A 16,027-nucleotide genomic window follows, 5' to 3' on the forward strand; every position below is an offset into this window, starting at 1 on the left:
CGGGAGCACAGTACAAACCCCAGACCTGTGAGCGGTGCCAGTGGGATGCTCTGAATGTTGTCATTCCACACCGACACAGTCACCACTAATGGGATCAGGATGGGAGCGCACCTGGAACCGTAACAGTCTTGTGTCTGTGTGAGTCCGAGCGTTATGTACGTGCGTGCCTGAGCGAATGTGGGTCGGCGTTTCATTAGGTCTGTGTGTATCTATGTGTTGAGAGGCCAGCTGTTGCAAAAAAAAAATCTTCCATTCCTCTTCATCTTTTTGGGCTCCAGGACAGATCTTATTATCACACATGCATGCACCAGATGTCTCACCTGCTTAGCCTTCCAGACCTCCAGCACGGGCATACCAGCGATGATGGAGTTGGGGTCTTCTTGGGAGGCCGAGTTCACCGTATCGTTGGCACCGATCACCAGGACCAGGTCAGTTTCTGATCAGACACACAATTCAAATTTAAAACATGCGTCATTTCATATCAACGCTTGTACATATCTTCATTTTCTGGACTTATTTTGTATTTTTGGTCTTTCAATATTCAACCAAGATATATAAAAAAAAAAAAGTGGGGGATGACACTTGGGAGTTTAATTCAAACCTAAATACATCAAGATTTTTTTTTTGAAGAACGACACAACACAGCAATTCAATACATATATTTATGGCACAAAACGCAGCAAAAATAATATCAATATAAATTAAGGAATGAATTAATTTATGGGACAGGTCTTTTGTATTTATTTACCAAATGGTTATTAATTCCCTCATTTCATTATCTACTCGATTGATTAATTACTCAACTTTTAGTTGTTTGTCTTAGTCAATGTATTTATTTTTGTATCGTTTTCTTGCTATCCTTCCCCCATTTCGCATACAATAGTATTATTATTATTAGTATTATTGCACAGTCCATCTTCCATATACCACATTCTTATCCATCTGATCAGGTGTGTCCCGTTTTTGAGGATTACGACTTATGTGACTCCTGTTTTTTGCATTTATGGTATATACCATAGGGCTTCAACAGGGGGTCCGCAACCCCTAGGAGGTCCGTGGAGGTACTGGAGGAGGGGTCACAAAATCTTTGATTGATTAGACATTTTTCTGCATTTCTTTTTTTTTTTTATTTATTTCCCCCACAAAATTGAATGTAAATGGAAGATGTTATCTGTCAGCCAGCACTTCACTCGTTCAGCGATACAGGAGGTGTCTCAACAGAGCACCGTTTCACACAGAGCGGCACACTAGACCTGTCAATCAAAGAATCCTGCACACAGTAGGCCCCGCCCCTATAGCAGCTGAGCCAATCACGGGTGGCATATTACACACCGACTCTGTCAGGTTCCCCGTAATTTGATGGCTGAGAGCCTATTCAGTCCCCAGGTGAAAACCCAGACACACACTGCAATATTAGCAGTAGATAAGCTAACAGTGTATGATATATATATGTAGATATGTTTATGTTTATGGCAGTTGCACCTGCGTATTATCTGAATATCTTAATATTGAATGCAAAATGATAATAATGTATATTATCAGCAGTTACATATAGAACACTTTTAGTAGGTAGGGGGTCTCTGCTTAACCTCTCCATCAGTTTGGGGGTTCTTGGACTGAAAAACATTGAAGACCCCTGGTCTATATGATCAAAATTAAGTCAGAAGAAAATATTAAAGTAACATTAAAGTAGACAGCTAGATTACAGACTGAAAGCATGGGGAAAAAATGCTCGCCTGGTCAAAGCTAAACTGAATATGAGATTTTATCGACAAATTCCCTTAGTTATTTTGACGTTCAAATCCAATATGAATGGATTACAATGACTCTGGATGGATTAACGGGAGGTAGAGAGACATCTTTACTGGTGAAAGGACCGGCTCTTACCAGGGAAGTCCTCGTTAATCTCTTCCATCTCCAGGACAATATCATACGGGACACCGGCTTCAGCCAGCAGCACGTTGAGCTGACCAGGCATACGTCCGGCTACTGGGTGAATACCAAACCTGTGGGGACAAAAGGCTGGTTTTTAACGTATACTCGCACACGGTGCTGCCAATTAACTTCTAACCTCCCTTAAATCAGGCAGACAGACGTGAGGAAGCGAGGAGATGTCAGAGGAAGATAAATCGGGATTCGAATTAAACCAAGTCAGGTGGATTAAAAGGGGCTTTCTGGCTAAATGGAGTTGAGAGACGTTTGTGATTGTAGTCCGGTTACACACACACTCTCCGGCGCGTATTATTTGTTGAGCGTGCACACACGTGTGTGACGGAGCACGCATAGCTCTTAAACTCAATTAGCCATGTCATGTAATCAGTGTAGGAAATTAACATCAGCCACTGGATTCTGGTGACTGGCTGGGATCGGCCACCGCTCGGAGATTTATTTTTTATTTGTTCGGTAGGTTTGTGCGGATACACAGTGCAGATGTCCCCTCGCTTCTGGGACGTATTAGCGATTCCAGCGTTTGATTGAAAAAGTCAGTCCGTGCTTTGTGAGTAATTCCGTTCAGTCCACATGCATTTTAGGACCGTGGCAGAGAAGACGCAGAAGCGAAGCGAAAGTGTTTCGCGTTTCGAGGCTTCGTACGGTAGAGTCCACGGGAGAGGAATAAATAAAAGCGCTGGTTCACTGAGACGAGAGGAAGGGGTGACAGAGGAGTACGCGGACAGGTATGACAAGCGGGATGACGAACCGAGAGACCGAGTGAGAATACAGAGCGGAGGAAAGGAGAAAACAAGAGAGAAAGAGCAAGGAATCAGGACGGAGGAGGTTTTTTCCCTTTTTCTCTGACCACCCACTTTCCTCTAATCAAGTACAAATGCTCTAAGCAGCAGCAGCTGCAACAGCCAGGATCAAACGACAGAGGCAGGACAATTACACAAGCTTCCGCTGTACCTTGTTCTTCCCCTCCTCTCTTTTGCATTTCCCTCCTTTTACTCATTCTTCACACACAAACACACAGGTCTGTTCCAGTCTGGCTTTTGGCATCGATCTTCTTGTCATCCAGGTCAAAACATCAAGTTCTTTTTTTTTTTTCTACTCTTCGTGGTGCAGTTAGGATTGTGTATTGTATAAATGAATTATGCCGTCTAAAAACTACATCTGCATACACCAAGCATAACATTATGACCACGTTCCTATTATGGCATCTCCCTTGTGCCTCCAAAACAGTTGTGACTCATCAGAAAATGAACACGGGCCTTCCGGTGTTTGTCCTGTCGTGTCCGGCCTTTGGGTCCTATGGGTTGAGGGGAGGGGGGGATTATCCCACAGATACTTGATCAGTTTGGGATCTAGTGAATTCGGAGGCCAGGTCGACACCTTGTGCTGTTCTTAATGTTTTCTGAGTTGTTCCTAAACTGTTTTTTTTGTGTGTGTGTGTGACTGTATCCTGCTGTATAGCTACTACTACCATCAGGGAGTGTCACTGCTATGGGGTGGGGGTGTCTGGTCTGGTCTAGGTGGTTGATAAATGTCTAAGTAACACCAACATGAATGGATGGCAGGTCCAAACGTTTCCCAGGAGAACAATGAATTGTCACTGAATTGTCACAATTCACACACGGCTTCTCCGGTGGTCATAATGTTGTGGCTGATTGGTGTATATGCATCTACATCTATCCACTTGTCTTTAGTCTAGTCTTTAAACTAGTCCCAGTTTATTTAGACCTGTTCATGTTAAAAGCTACTTATTTTTCACATTAACCTGACATTAACCATATTTACCTGACATTCTTTCCTGCTTCTTTAAGCATCTTCACCAGCTCAGCGATGGGATACTGGGCCTTTGCAGCGCAGAGTCCATAACCTGGAATGGATTAAAAATGAAGAACAGATTAAAAAAAAAATGAGTTGACACTTATTAAAGGTATAATGCAGAATATACTGTTTTGCCGCACGGGGGTTACCAAGCTTTTAGAATTATCGTATGCACGTTGCATCCTGCGAAAGGAACCGAGTGGAGAATGACGGCAAACGCAAACATTATTCTGACATCTGGGCCCATTATTTATTTATTTATTGCGGCATATCCAGATTGAATGTTAGTTTGGCTGTCCAGAAAAATAATCAGAGAAACAGCAATGACGAAAAACCACATGCGGTATGATAACAAGCAAACAAACAACAAAACACGCGAAATCTGAAGGAAAACAAAATCGCAGGAAATATGTTTAACACACGACAACAACAAAAAAAAAAAAAAACATCTTCGAAGCACGTTTGGACGTGATCTGAAATGTTCCTCCAATCGGATTTCGGCAGAGGGGTCTCTGTCTGGACTCTGAAGGCTCTTTTGCGTCACTCACCACACAATATGAAAATACACAAGCCAGTAAATGAATACTACACTGCTACCACTACACTGGACTCAACACCTTTACAGCGCAAGGTCAGACATAATCTAATCCAGTCTATAAACAGATTTTAAAGGATTCATGGACAAATACAAAATGCCAGATTATCAAAAACAATGTATAAAATCTTTTTTTAGATTGATAATATACCTAGAATCATGTTTTAGTGCGAGTGTGCCACGGGTCTCTACATACAGCGTGCGTTTCCATGGCTCGCGTTCATGTTTAATAATGCCGGGGCACGGTATTTGATTTTTATCACACCATCTCTCTCACACACAAACACATGTCAAACGGTCCAGTGGTGTTTACGAGCCTTGTCACAACAACCAGTCAGAAAGCGTCTGCTTGCAGCGCACCAATCAAAATGGCAACTCGAGAAAAAAGGGGAGAAATAAAAACCGCGAGCCAACACGGCCGACTGCCCGCTGTCCCGCTCGACGATTTAATGGCTCCCACTTGATTATCACTCCGACACACTTCTTGTATTTATTGTGCTTCCAATGCTCTCCGTGGGGGGTTCTCGCAGAAGAAGAAACAAGTGGACCCAGAGCGGGAGGAGATGGGCCAGATGAAGCCGGGGAAACACTTCTATTTATCAGGCCGGGTCTAAACCGTTTCCACAGATGCCAATCAGGCAAAGTGACTGTGACGGCCGCAATTAGGAAGAATGGTCAAAATGGAAACAAGGCGACCGACTTGAAGTCATCTGGTGTTCTATCAGAGCAGAGGAAAGGACCGAGCTTTGGACTGGTGTGTGTTACGTAACTGGTGTCAGCAGCAAAATATTATTCCAGCCGCTGTGATGTTTTAGTGGGAAATTCTATATTATGCTTTGCACGTCAGGCATAACATTATGACCACCTTTCTAATGTTGTGTCTTTGTGACTCAGAGCCGGTGGAGGAACCACCTGAGGGGTCGCGTGAATCTTATCTGCACCATAAGTAGCGCTCGCATTACATACGAGATTAAAAAAAGCTGGACTATTATCCATCTGGTTGTCGTTTGAAATGTCAGACAGTTGTTTATTGTGTGACGTAATACCGGAAAGGGAGCCGTATTAATCCGCTGATAAGACGCATGTCGCCACCTAGTGGGGAGGAGGAGGAGGACACGGTCCCATCAGTTGTTGCATGTAAACTGGGACAAGTAACGCATTCATAAAGTCGAATTTCGAACATACAATTTCGTACATTTCGATTAAGGTGTGCGTATAAATGCACAGAATGTCCAAAAGTTTCCCAGGAGAACATTGTATTGTCACAGTTTTGAATTTCGTTTGACCAGCCACGGCGCAGTTGTTTGTCAATGTGAACACGTCTTCAAAAAGAAAGCGTACCTCAGAGGGAAAGCATGATTTTGGCCTCAGTGGCACATGAAACGACCTCCACAGATTCTGTAATAATTCGTTTCCACTCGTTCCAGTCGTCATATTTGCGCTGATTTGTGGTGAAATCTTTCAAAGAAATGTCTGGTATTTTTTCATTGGTCTTGTCCCGGGTTTGCCCGTGGGCCATGTCGGAGAAAAGGCATAAAAAAAAAAAAAACCCTAATTTTTCATTTCCGTTCTCACTCCTTCCAGTTCGATTTTTATGGGGCTGTTTTCAGTTTTAGCCGTCACACAGCTTCCTCCGTGTCTCACATTATTCTCCGAAAGGGAAGAACAAAAAGACGGCCTAACCTACGCTGGAAGCCGCTCCATGGATCGCTGCATTTCACATGACCACTTCAATTTTGCCGTTCTTGTAAATTGCAGCGGTTTCCTCTGAAGATTTAGTTTTTGTATATAGGCACTCAGAGCAGTGACTGGAATTACCAATTTGCAGGGCTGGATGCCTTTAGTCTGTGTTTACATGTACCCACGTGAGTAAAACAAATCTTTGGGACCGTGGCTGGTTCACAGCCTGACGAGAGGAGCGAGATGTCACTGGGCCACACAGTGATGGATTCAGAACAGCAGCTCCAAGGGCAAACATAACAGTCCAAGTGGGAGGTTCACACACGTATCTAGTCAAATATTGAAAACATGTGAAACAAAGAAAAAGCATGTAGCCGGAACAAAGGTTGGACCCCGCGCTTTAACCCTGAAGGAGTATCTATACGTCAGTTCGGAGTGAAGCTTTGGAGTCGTCGACAAAAACAACCCAGCGTACCCTCATTCCATCTAATTTCCCCTTGACCTTGCGTACGTACGCGCTGCACTGTAGAATGTCTATTTACGAGGCACTGACGACCACACAGAAACCCTAGAGTGTGGTTGTGTGTCACGCTCCGCCATGACTTGTCAATTAGCCTAGAAAAATGGTGATGTAACATGGGTCAAGAAAAGGTTAAATAAACAGAACACACACTTTGCTAATGCTTAAAAAAAAAAAAAGAAGCCTGGCAAAGTCAAAGTACCATGTTTTTCCACTCACATACAAGGTACAAGACCTCTGTGTGTGTGTGTGTGTGTGTGTGTGCTTGTTTTTAGTGTGCGTTGTACCTGGAGTGATGATTATGTTCTGGGCCTCTTTAATCATGTCGACGGTCTGCTCCACGTTGACCTCTGTGTGCGTCCCTGTGATCTCCATGGGCTTCCCTGTACCGGTGGAAGACGTGCCGTAGCCTCCCAGGATCACGTTAGCCAGCGAGCGGTTCATGGCCTGGGAAGATTCAACATTCAAGTTGACTGTCACTTGCACAATACGTTAACAGAAACATACACTGTTTCTCCTAGTGCACATGTCATACATGCCGACACAATCAATAAATACCATAACTGCAACTACTGCTGCACAACTCTGTCTACACTACAACATAATATGACACAGAATACAAAGATTGTCTAGAAAGAAGATATACAGAAGTGGAACTGTACACTGTTTACATTTACAACTACACAGGAAAACTAAGTTGTAAAGCTACCAGGGGCTAGGCGGTATACTGCTTCATACCGAATACCAGTATTTATTTATTTTTTGGTTATGATATGAATTTTTAATATCCCAGAATACCGGCGTATTTGATTACACAGCGTTCACACCGGACCATTTTCAATATTGCGCTTCTAAGCTTCTAAGCACGCATGGTGCCAGAAAAAAAAAAAAAATGTTGCGCACAGACTACATTTATCACGGTAGCTGGTTGCACAGCTATTGACATTAATGAAACCGTAATTATCCCTGTTTCTTTATTTCATCCTGATAACATTTAATTCTTCTTTTTTTTTTTTTAAATCTCCGAGGTGTAAATGTCCCACATTAGCAGGCAGTGCTAACACGGGGCCATGTAAACCGGTTTTACTACTAGTGTGGGATTATTCTACAATATTTACCCATCATCACAGTAAAATAGTCCATCCTTAGTCAATCTACTGCATTAATTCCTCTCAACCAGTAGAATATGTTGTGAACTTGTGATTATACATGAAAAAATATACCCTGAAAAACATTTTGGGTCACAACGAGCCCTAAAAGCTGTATAATGAATGAATGAATGAATGAATGAATGAATACTGTTACTGGAAGATAGAACTGTACAGGCTGTACAGGCACATTATTATCACCATATATACAGAATGAGCCTTATATTTACTAGAATGGGTACCGGTGACAGTGTTAAAGACTTCAGATTGTCAAAGATGCATGTAGTGCAAAATCATAAACACAAATGTCATCCATGACACACATTTGAAATTACATCCAGAACTGGGACACCATACTGCTGCTATAATGGTAAAGTTAGAGTCCCTCCTGGTGGACAGGAGCGGAACAAATGCTTCATCTACAGCACACATCGAATGCATCACTTCACTGTGCATTTGAGGCTTAAATCGGCGACGTGCGACCGCGCTCCACTCACCACACACATAATGTAGGACAGAATGGCTCCGGACGAGCCGATGAGAGCCCCGACGATGGTCAGCAGGTTGTTGTTGAGCAGGAAGCCCTCTGCGCACAGCGCCCAGCCGGAGTAGCTGTTGAGCACGGTGATGACCACCGGCATGTCAGCGCCGCCGATGGCTGCCGTTAAGGTTACGCCCTGCAAGAAAAAAGGGGGAGAAAACGTGACCGCACATCCACTGGTGTGATCACATTAGCTACACAGAAGAGCCAATCAGAAAGGAGAAATGAAAAGAAATCACCGCGAGGCATTTCAAATATTCTTTTGATAGCAGCTGAAACCAGCCAGCGCGGTGAAGGACTGTTTCAATCTCACTTGGACGTCTCAAATAAATTCTCCTCCAAGGGAGTGGAAACAGATTTTTTTTATTTAAAGGTGCATTTTTCACAATCAAATGCACCTCTGCTCTGTCTGGGCAGTTTTCGGTTCCAACTGTAGTTACCAAAGCAGCGGTAAGATCCAGAAGTGTGTGCTTAAATTTCCCCCGCACCGCGGAGATCGCTCTCGCTGACCCGCTGTAGGTTTGCTTTCAGGAAGTTGCGCAAGTGGAGGAGCGCATGCATGTACAGTAGATAATGCATTACGCTGATTAGAGCTCGGAGATATGAAAGAAAGGCTGAAATGGTATCCATCCATCCATCTATCTATCTGTCGTCTCCGGGGAAGCGCTGATATTTTCCTTCCTGACCTCGGTCCAGTCGCTGATTTTTTCAACGAGACGTGAAAATACTTGAGGCGAGCGAAAGTGCTGAAATTGCAACGCGTCACCGCGTATAAGTGTGTCCGCTCTGCTCGGGTGAAAGCTGAAAGCAGGAAACCTGTTAAGGCTTCTGTATCGCTAAAATGGGACTGAATTAAAACACAGAAAATATCACTTTGCTTGTTTTTCCTCCTGAGCACACAGGACAGACTAATTAGTAGCCGCATTAACATGGACGCTAGTATTCTACTAATAATCAGATTAAAACGGTTGGTGTGGACAGGAAAATATTAACAAATAATAATCATTTAAATAAAGTATTTATTCCAACCAGAGACGACTGGATAAAGCATTTCTGTGTATGTGATGTGATGACACAAAAATGAAGGTAGTGAAGTGCTGAAGTGTGAAGAAAAAAGATCTGGAATCGATGAAAGCAGCCCCGTCGGAAACAAAGGTCAGTCCGTCTCAGACATCTTTTCCAAATTCAGCCTTGTCAATAAAGTTAAGAAAAAAAAATCTAGTTTTCTGTTGTCCTATTTCCAGCAGATGCAGTGCTCCACGGCCTGCACTTACAGGTATATTTTATTTAGCATCACTGTAAACAGTGTAAATCTGTTTCCTCAGTGTGTGACATAATGATGGCCTTTGATGGCACAGATATGGTGTATTTGTGTGAAAACACTTTGATTTCCAAAAGGTAAACCCGACTTAACAATGGTGGAGACCATATAATAAGCTTAACACAAGCAGGAGCCTGGCTATTTTAGTCAGGCCTGTTTGCCATGAGGACTGCCAGCTCTCCGCTCCACTCTGAATTTTTGGGCAGCTTCAGCTTCCCTGACATTTATTAGTAAACCCTTTCTGTTTTCTCTCTTATTATTTCCTACTCTGTCTCTGGCATTATATTTTCTGACTCCTTTATGCCCTTTTCCATCCTTCCTAGAGTTTATTGGCGTTTTTAACAGCATTCTTACATGTTCGGTCTGTCAGCACGTCAGGACATTTCAAACCGGAGCATCCAAGTGCAGATTTTTCTCTTTAAGAGCATCGCGAGCGCAGTAACAGAAACACGCGCGGGCATACCATGACAGCGGAGAGAGCAGACACTGATCCGAGGCAGGTGATGCCCGTGGTGTAACTTGGATCCAGCATGTAGGGAACCATTCCGAGGACGCTGGCTGCCATAAGGCTGGCATTCAGAGCATGACGGCCGGGGAGCATCAGGGGGGAGCTGTTCAAAATACCTGCGTGAGGGGAGGGAGGGGAGATAAGTGAAAATGTTCATCTGCGAGGGAGCCATTAAAAACGAGAGCTTGCATGAGGCGTTTATTGTTTTCATTTCGTCCCTCAGCAGCCACCGCTTGTCATTAGCCGAATGTCGTGTTCATGCATAATTTGTCCCCGTGAAACACTCGCAGTCAACATGGAAATTACAGTGCGGCTGCCAGAATCGGTGCCAACACATGAACCTGATGAACCGTTATTTTTCTTCCCCCCCCTCGCAGAAGGCAGCAGTGACACGAGGCCTCGGGCCTTCTTTATCCGATAAATACGGTATGAGTAAGATGATCAGATGTTGGGAATGAAACCCATGAAGAGGGAGGTCCGCTCACATCGATACTTTGAGTTCTGAGTTCTAAGGGTCGGGTGGGAAGTTTGAGGTTTGAGGTGGGAAGATGGGTTACACCCACAGAGTTTCCTATTTAAACCTCAAACTTCCCACCAGTCCCTTAGAAGTGAAGAAGCTACTCGGATGAGTGGCGAAAAGTCTTCTCTCAAAAAAATAGTAGTTTATAAAGATGTTGAAAATACAATATAAATGTATTTAGAAGATAGAATTTCCCTGATTGATACAGTAAATAAATTTTAAATTTTAAAATTAAACTTGTTTGCTGTAATACTTTCACTGCAAATGTCTCCACTTCAAAGAGGGAGATATATTCTTCTTGAATAGAACAATACGGTTCTACTCAACACCAACATTGTCCAAGCCTCATAGGTCTTCAACAGGGGCTCCACGACCCCTAGGGGGTCCACGGAGGTACTGCAGGGAGGGGTCGTGAAATCTTTGGTTGATTAGACATTTTTTTGTATATTTTTTAAGTTTCGCCTGCAAATTTAAATTTATTTAAATACATATACAAATCCAAAATATTTTACTAAAGGGATAAATGGAGGCAGAAGACGTTCTGTGATAGAGGAGCTGTCTCAACAAGGCACCGTTTCATGATTTTAAGTGATTAAATGTTAATAATAATGTATTTTTATATATAGCACTAGATCCCTACTTAATCTCTCCATCAGTTTGGGGGCCGCCGGCATGAAAAAAGTTGAAGACCCCTGCCTTAAGTGGAAGACTGAGTGTGAGCTTCTCGGGACATATTAAGTACACGCCACCGTTTCTTACCCTGCAGTTTGCCGTACGCCACTAAAGAGCCACTGAACGTGATTCCGCCGATGTAGGTGCCGAGGTAAGCGACGATCTTGGTGAGGTTGGCCGCGGGGTCCGTGGCGAAGTGGGGGTACTCGATCATATATTCGGCCACGCAGGTGAGCACAGCAGCCAAGCCGACCAAGCTGTGGAAGGCGGCTACCAGCTGGGGCAAGTCTGTGATTTGGATCCTCTTGGCAATGCCCAGACCTAAAGAGAGAGAGAGAGAGAGAGAGAGAGAAAAGAAGGAGATAACAAATAAATAAAGCGTAGTGGCCCTGAAAGACCCAGACACTAATAACATGCAAATCACAAGCACTTGCACACACACACACACACACACTCAGAGGATTGCTGGGAAATGGGCCCATGTGAGGAGCCAGGTGTTGCTGATGAGGCCTGCTCAGGGAAATTCCATGTTTGTGAGCTGGTCCACACCGTGCGCGCACGTGTGCTAAAGGAAGCCTTTCAACGTTTCGGAATCTGGAAAAGAGCGTTACTGTCTGCGCGGATGATTTAGTCAGGGTTTCAGTTTTGTTACTGGAACAATTAGCATTTAAATGATCCAACTGCCCCGAAAGAGCATGAGTAATACGTGACATCGGCGGTTCTGACGGACCTCCAGCGTCTGGCGGTGAGTTAGTCATGTCGCGTTTGATGTACGGGCACAGATTCCTGCTGTTCAACGCGTACGCGCACAAACAACGCAAATCCATATCCATCACTTTACACGGTGAAGAGGCTTTCCCTCTACTGCAACACAATCCTCCTCCGTGGATGTGAACACACTCACCAACACTGCCACCTACAGCCATTGCTGCGCTCATCTGCGTCAGGAGCTCCGGGTCCGGTTTGAGGGCGCCCAGAGTGGCAACGATCCCCCCCGTGACTCCCATCATGCCCAGAGCATTACCAAGGCGAGCTGTGCTCTGGTTGGAAAGGCCAGCCAGGGCACCAACGCAGCACAGACCTGAGCCCAAGTACATCATCTGGTGAGAGAAAAAGGCAGAGAATGGAAAAAAAAAAAAAAATTGGTTGCGGACAAGGATTGAGGGATCACAGGATGAGGAAAAAAGGCAAAATGATTTTACTTGGAAGGTCCTGCGCACCATCTGGCCAAACAAAGAATACATTTGGAGGACTGGAGGACTTTTATATATAGTCGTGAGCTGTTCTGGACCAGTTTTGAGGACCAGCTTCAGTAGGAAACCACAAATGTGCTCTCGCACCAAACACATGGCGTAAACATCCTCTCACACCTGTTCAATGTTGTATCCAGATTGCATGGCGGCGGCGTAGCCTCCGACAAAGACGCCACCGGGGAGCAGATAGAGGTAGTTGTACTCCGGAGGGTCGGTGGGACGTTTGAACATGTCCAACATCTTCTGGGTGACCAGGAAACCACCTTGGTGAGACGCAAAGAAAAAGAATACACCTGTACTTAAAGAATCACGGTACAGCAATACACATAAAAAAAAAACCTTGATTACACAAAGTGCAAGACGGCAAAACGCACAAAAAAAATAAGAAGTGCAGATAGAGGGAGTCCCTGAAATATGTATTTTTAGACAACAGGTGTTTTAAAGCTAATAGCTAAAAAAAACGTAGCCAAGGCCAATAACCAATGTCAGGAATTTAATGAGTGTACTTTATGTCAGTGTAAATATTTCAAGTAGAAAACCTCAGAAGTGTCAAACCGGGAACAGACAGTGTCTCACTGCTTTACAAGAGAAGATCGTATTACTGTGTGCATGTCTCCCTTTTTCCCCCCGGCCTGATGGCGGCCACGTGCACACACATGCACCGATACATACGAGGGTGAACCAGAGGTGAGCCGCTGCTCGTTCCAGTGCGTGTAACTTTAGTCGTAGAACGACCTATTTAAAACGCGTAATAATAATAATCTGGCTGCTATTATTGCAGACCAGTCGAGTCAATTTATTAATATGGAGGAGGGTTCGCGAATTTAAAAAAAAGGCAAGACGCTAAAACTTGCAAAAAAATAAAAAAATAAAAAAAGCAAACCAGTCCAAACTATGAAGTGTAAAATGTTTAAAACAAGAACGTTTACAGCCACGATAGCGTGCTTACGTGATCTCACCATTAATATTAACACACTGTTGTAGGTATAGCGGGTACACATTAATCTAAAGTGCTAAACAGATCTCATGAGATCATGCAACAATTCATCTCGCCAGGCTTCAATCTATGTGCTTGTGTATGAGCTCCCCAGACTGCTAGTGTGCTGAAGATTCCCCCTTCGCTGCTCTTTGAAGGCTTGTGGTAGATGGCAATCGACGACATTTCATCCAGTCAAAACCATTTGCTCGGAGCAATAACAAGAAAATCATGGATTCACTGAGGAAAAGAGCAAACGCTTGCATTCTGACCATGAGAAACTCATCATATTTAGATCACAGTATTCAGAGTTATTTCCTATGAATGCCCAAACTGAAGATAAAAAATGAAAAAAAAAACAGGCTCTGTTTAATTGCAGACATTTTTTTTTTTTTTTATTGTTTCGTCCCTTTCTGTGGCATATTTTTTTTTTTTTTGTGTCCTGTTCCCACGGGTTTATGGGTGATGTGGTAAACTGCTTAGCAATGTGCGTGTGGAGCTGAACCCAAAGAAGACATCAAAAAAATGAAATGAAACAACGGGTAGGTACATCTCTGCAGGCTGTGGGATCGGAGCATGCTTTTGTCAATGGGAGAGTCAAGCCGGAAAAAAGCGCTCTGACCAGAAACGCCACAAAGCCTGAAGGGCTCGTGATTCGTGGCAGCCTCGACTTCAACTTCAAACCCTGCGATGCCCTTCATCCCTCGCGCACACACAACACTCAGAGACTTTTTTGCATTTAAAAAAAAAAATTAAAAAAAAAAAATAAGGCTGAACATTATGCCAGTCTACGAATCATTTCCTCCATCAAAGTCTCTCCTCACGTCTAGCTGTGAGCTAATAAGACAAATTAAAACCAATTCATGGCTCAGCCCTGGAGGAACACTGTGTTTCCCAGGACTATTAGAGAGTGATGAGTATTATAATGACTCCGGGAACACTTTGTCATTATAATGGAAATTATTAAGGGTAATAGCAGGAATGGATGTGTGTGGTCCCAGCGAGAGCCACCGACTCTGGTGGGAGCAGGTGTGTAGGGAGGGCAGCTGCAAAACTTGGTTCGAGACGATGTTATTGTACAATCGATATAAAACACAATCCTCAGCCTAAGTTGATATTTCTCTGGCTCGAGGTTGCTGTAACTGGCAGGGATCACCTTGTGGTGTCTACGTTCGCGTGACTCACCGGCAATGTTGACCGAGGAGATGAAGGCGGCGAGCACAGCCAGTGTCTCAGCAGTGGAAGTTGGCATGTAGCCACCTCCCATCAGGGACAGACCACCCACAGCTGTCAGACCTGCACGACACAGACAATTCAGCATTCGTTAGGTGACTTTTTTATTTTTTTTTTTTTTTATTTTCTTAATACATGACATATTATATTTCGTGTTGCAAATACAGGATATCAATGTTAACTTCCTCATCAATCCACAGACATTTTGCTCAGAATAGAATTTGTTTCCCCGTTTGGAAAAAGTCATTCTAAGATGCAGTGATAAAAAGAGAAGGAAAGGAGAAGGAAAAAGAGGCCGAGTGTGTGTTTTGACCAAAAGAGGCTCAGGAAACCTTGATAACATCAGTTCTGTAATGATTTACAGGCAGTAGGATGCAATACACGGCACCGTGGGAGCCTGCAGTCACACAGGCTTGTGACTGTGTGCAATTTAGGTTGACTAACAGGTAGGGAGCGCGTGTGCACGCCCGCACTTAAAAATTTGAAAAAGTTAGGAAATTCGACCTTCTTTAACATAAGTCAGTAACGTGAGCTCTATACAAAGCTTCAAATGCTGCCAAACATCGTTTCCCAACTTCGATTAAGTAAATGCAAGCTAATTTACCATGTGCACTGTTACAAAAGAGACCACTACAGCAGGAAACATGCAGTGTTACTGTATTAGGAAAAACCCTGGAGGAACAACACATTTTCCAAGCATTTGTAGTTGGTTTCTAGCACAACAAACCATTGAAGAGTGTGTCAGGATGCAACAAGAGGCCTTGGAATGTTTAAGAAAGTCAGCGAGTTGTAGCGATGAAAAAAGCTTTGGCGACACGAAGCAGACGGGCACCGAGTTGAGCTAATCTCAAGGCGACAACAAATGGGAGCAGGCGATATGATCAATTGGGGTATGAAGCAAACGCATTTAGTGCAAGGAAACACTAGCAGCAAAATTCACCATGATGACGGACTAACAAATGAATGACCAGCTTGGTCGGCTGCTCTAAACACCACTAACCCAGAATCCTGCGGCCCATGGTCAGCAACTTAAATCTTTTGGTCACCCAACGGCCCCACTTCCTACATTTGTACTAGCATAATTTTTAAGCTAATCTTTGTTTTGTTTTTCAGTGCAATTTAAGTCCTAAAACCATGCTGCAGTTATGAGACTGTCTGAGGAGACTCTCCAGGGTTGCAAAATCTTTGGTTGATTCAAACTTTTTGTATATTTTTTAAGTTTCCCCCACAAATTTAAATTTGTTTAAATACATACATGAATCCAAGACATTTTACTAAAGGGAGGTGTCATGTTT

General features: G+C 43.6%; 1 protein-coding gene across 1 annotated transcript in view; it reads right to left on the minus strand.

The window, feature by feature from the left end:
• Nucleotides 1-16,027, minus strand: part of nnt (nicotinamide nucleotide transhydrogenase) — a 32,113-nt gene that overhangs the window by 2,577 nt on the left and 13,509 nt on the right. The window contains exons 12-21 of the mRNA XM_047569398.1: nucleotides 14,685-14,795; nucleotides 12,641-12,786; nucleotides 12,175-12,370; nucleotides 11,358-11,591; nucleotides 10,034-10,194; nucleotides 8,206-8,385; nucleotides 6,848-7,007; nucleotides 3,733-3,814; nucleotides 1,888-2,006; nucleotides 321-436 (exon numbers count right to left, since the gene is read on the minus strand). Coding sequence (XP_047425354.1) covers nucleotides 321-436; nucleotides 1,888-2,006; nucleotides 3,733-3,814; nucleotides 6,848-7,007; nucleotides 8,206-8,385; nucleotides 10,034-10,194; nucleotides 11,358-11,591; nucleotides 12,175-12,370; nucleotides 12,641-12,786; nucleotides 14,685-14,795 — 1,505 coding nt within the window. The remainder of the gene's footprint in view (nucleotides 1-320; nucleotides 437-1,887; nucleotides 2,007-3,732; nucleotides 3,815-6,847; nucleotides 7,008-8,205; nucleotides 8,386-10,033; nucleotides 10,195-11,357; nucleotides 11,592-12,174; nucleotides 12,371-12,640; nucleotides 12,787-14,684; nucleotides 14,796-16,027) is intronic.

Source organism: Mugil cephalus, chromosome 19 (assembly GCF_022458985.1).
Source record: "Mugil cephalus isolate CIBA_MC_2020 chromosome 19, CIBA_Mcephalus_1.1, whole genome shotgun sequence".
NCBI lineage: Eukaryota > Metazoa > Chordata > Actinopteri > Mugiliformes > Mugilidae > Mugil > Mugil cephalus.